The sequence below is a fragment of the Egretta garzetta genome, unplaced genomic scaffold (genome assembly GCF_000687185.1).
Source record: "Egretta garzetta isolate BGI_Z169 unplaced genomic scaffold, ASM68718v1 scaffold18, whole genome shotgun sequence".
NCBI lineage: Eukaryota > Metazoa > Chordata > Aves > Pelecaniformes > Ardeidae > Egretta > Egretta garzetta.
Genome location: NW_009260616.1, coordinates 6583313 through 6586750, shown reverse-complemented (window position 1 = coordinate 6586750; position 3438 = coordinate 6583313). Strand labels below are relative to the sequence as shown.

The window sequence follows — 3438 nt, the reverse complement described above, 5'->3', positions numbered from 1 at the left end:
TTCGGAGCAGGCTGCGAGCCTGCCCGGTCACAAACCGTCCCCAGGGAAAACAAACAGCGAGCAGGAGCGGCGCCGTCCTCGCCACGAGCCTCTAGGAGTAGGCTGTGCCTGTAAGGGCCGTGCGCCAAAACCAAGCAATGCAGTGACATTCACAAAAAATGATTTAAACCATTAAAACCAGGTGGATCCGCGTAGGTCCAAAATCTGGTATCTGGTAGTTCGGGTATGCGCAGTTAAGGGCATTAGAAGAACACATCGTGCTCTGAGAGCCTGCCAGTTTGCCGGTGCCTCTGCTTGAAGACGGTATCTCCAGACCTTGACAACACCACCTATGCCACCACATAGGACAGATGTCATGGAGCTCACCCTACAGCAACTGAGTTAACTGAGACTGTGCACCTTCCATCCTGGACTTTGTCTAGGGAGTTAATCAGAAGTTAATCAGTTGCCTTGCTTGAGGGGGCATGGGGCAGGGCTAACCAGAGGAGGAGGAGGAGGAGGTCCGCAGGTGGGGAGATGGCAGTGGTGTCTGTCCGCTGCCAGCTCAACCCCAGCAAGCTCGTTAGCTCAGGCTCACACAGGCCTGGGAGGACCCGGAGCAGCTCCATGCCTTTGGCTCCACGCTTGAGCTCAGCAGCTCTCCAGCCATCCTGGAACATGGGGTATCAGGGACACGGGATGGGGCCAGCCCAGCCCTGGAGGGCCCCAGGCGGCACTGAGGTGGGACATGTGCACTCCAGAGAGGAGCTGAGCCTCCCAGAAAGCCACACAGGGACCCTGCCCTGCCCTGCCCTGCCCAAGGCTGGAGATGGAGGCACCGCAGGCTCTCTGTACGGCAGCTGGCAACATCTGCTGGCCTGGGGGCTCTTTGGCTAGAAAATGCTGTGTTTCTTCCAGACCTTAGCTGATCTGCAAGTCACTGTGAATGAACTGGTGCAGAAAAATCATATAGAGGACTTATTTCTTTTAAACATTATGTTTATTTAGCTTTTCTTATTTGAGCCTCTAGAGTTTTATGCTCCCAAAGCTTACTTTGAAAATACAAAGTGCAGCGCTTCTAATGAATTAACATCAGAATTTCCTACAACCATGCCCTTCAAGAAGCTGGAGCTTAAAGAAAGAACCTGGAAAGACAACATCATTGCAAGAGCAAGCAATATTGCTCAGCCGTTAATTCAGAAATGGTCGTGCTGAAAGCACAGTGGGGGAAAAATGGTCCCAGGGATTTCAAGATGGCAATGCTGATCGTACTTGGGCTGAGGGGAAGCGTTAGGCAAATGTGGGTCACAGAGCTGCCTGTGACCTACCAGACTGTGGACTGAGGACAGTTCGGTGGCCTGTGCCCGGCCATGGGTCCTGCTGGTCCCGACTGTGAACAGTGGGCAGATGTGGCTGCCCCAGCTGCCCCCAGTGCCCCCCATCCTGCCCTGCTTTTGGCTGGGATGGAGGGACCAGCCCTGGCTGCTGAGGTCCTGCCTGGCAGCCCCCGAGGGGGCCCTGCCACTCCCTGCCACATGGCTCCATGACATATGTATGCTTTGCAACAAGTCTTTGCCGTAGTCTGTATATATTCTCTCAGGCATATTAAAAAAGCATGAAATTATATAGTAGTAGACAGACATATCGGGCTGAGGTAAACATAACATGACCTGCTAGTCATGTACTGGTTGCCTTTCCCACCATGCCGTCACATGGATTCATATTCAACCGACCTCAAGGAAGAAGAATTTTCACAAAAAGACCACCCTAACCCCCCCCTCCCCAAGACCCCAACAATCTTACAAAATAGGATGCTGTGTCGTATGGCACTCGCTTGTTCCCCAGGAGGGCGGGTGAGAGAGCAAGGGGTCAGCGAGGGCTGCTGGTGCTGTTGCTCGGTGCGCTGCTGGTGGGTGCCCGGCTGCGTGAAGCAGGAGCCCGCACAGGGCTGAACGCGTGGTTCCCAAACAGGCTGCTCGGCTGCTGACTGACAGCCTACAGGGCGTGATGTATCTGAAGCTGGCTGTCACCCAGGTTTTGAGAAACCATGAGTCAGATTTGCATCCTGAATGATTCTGTTGCTAAAACCTTCTTGGTTTAAAATGCGATTTTAGATCCACACATTTTACCACTCTCTGTAGAGCATGTCTAGACTTCAAATAAAACCTTATGAAAGATGTTAAAAAGATAGCAGCACTACTGGATTTGCATAAGATAACAGATTAAAATAAATTATCCTACAGAGATAAACCTTGTTCTCTCCAAACTGTTTGGTTTACGAGAACTTCATCGCGTTTGAGCACAGTTGTGTGGAACTGAGTCTACTTGCTCGCAAGATTACTTTTCTCCCTGTGATATACCGCCAGGTCAGACCCCACAGAGATTCACACATTTGAGCTCTGCAAATGAAGTATGAAGAAACAGCTGGCAGGGCATTCATTCTCTGTGAGGGATCCCCAGTTTTGGAAAGCTCGATCCACTGTCGTCCACCAGACCCTGGGTTTGCTTACCTCCGGGAATGCAGCAAAGTCTGTCATATTTTTCTTCTTTATTAAAATGATCGGAGGGTTTGGTTTAAATAGGTATGTTTATGGGTGGCCCTTTTACTCATGCCTGATTTTTAAATTGCACAGCTGAGGTCCAGGGCAGAGGCACTTGTATTTTCAAACAATAAATGTAATTGGCTGCCACAGTTCTGGAAATGCCTGAATTTAGGGATGGATTTTTTGTTCACACTGAACAAAGAAGTTGTGGTGACTATTGCATCAATGAATTCAATATTTCCCAATTTCTAAAATTTTACCAAGTATTGCCTGAGAATTTCCATCCTTCTTTAGTTTCCTTCAGTTCCTTCTCTCCTCCTATCCTTTCTTTCCTTTAGTCAAAGAGCACAAGCTTACATAAAACTTCAGCAAAAGGAAGTACGAGGCCATCCAGCACATAATCAAACTGCAGAATTCATTGCTATGCACAATCGCTGAAGCAGTTCTGTGGTGAATTTAAAAACTGATTGGATACTTTCGCAGTACAGCAGTGCTAAAGCAGGCTGCGTCCTCTGTACCAGCTATGTATATGTATCTCTATATATCTCTCTGTGTGTGAATACACCTATATAAAAGGAGGACTCTATTTCCTAAGGGTGTAGTTCCTGACACTTCATGAAAATTGCTTTTACTAAAAATAATTAATATTTTTAGGATGAGTAATTAACATTCATTCTTCAGGGCTTATGCTGATGGCCTCTCAGGAAATTTGAAGACTTATTTTCCTATGTGTAGCAGTAAGTAACTGGCAGCGTGGTACTGGGTCATTGGGTGTAGAACTTACTTTTTCAGGGGGGATTCTTTTTTACCTTAGCATTAAGTGTTTTTTCAAAGTATTTAGAATTTTCTGTTTTGCCTACCGTTGCAAAAGTATTCTGAGTATTTTATGAAATTTCTTTAACCAAATGTTTATATT

At 47.6% G+C, this 3438-nt stretch overlaps 1 protein-coding gene across 1 annotated transcript in view; it reads right to left on the bottom strand.

Moving 5' to 3' along the window:
* Positions 1-1351, bottom strand: part of RNF217 (ring finger protein 217) — a 65597-nt gene extending 64246 nt beyond the window's left edge. The window contains exon 1 of the mRNA XM_009645199.2: positions 1308-1351. Coding sequence (XP_009643494.1) covers positions 1308-1351 — 44 coding nt within the window. The remainder of the gene's footprint in view (positions 1-1307) is intronic.
* Positions 1352-3438: the final 2087 nt, after the last annotated feature.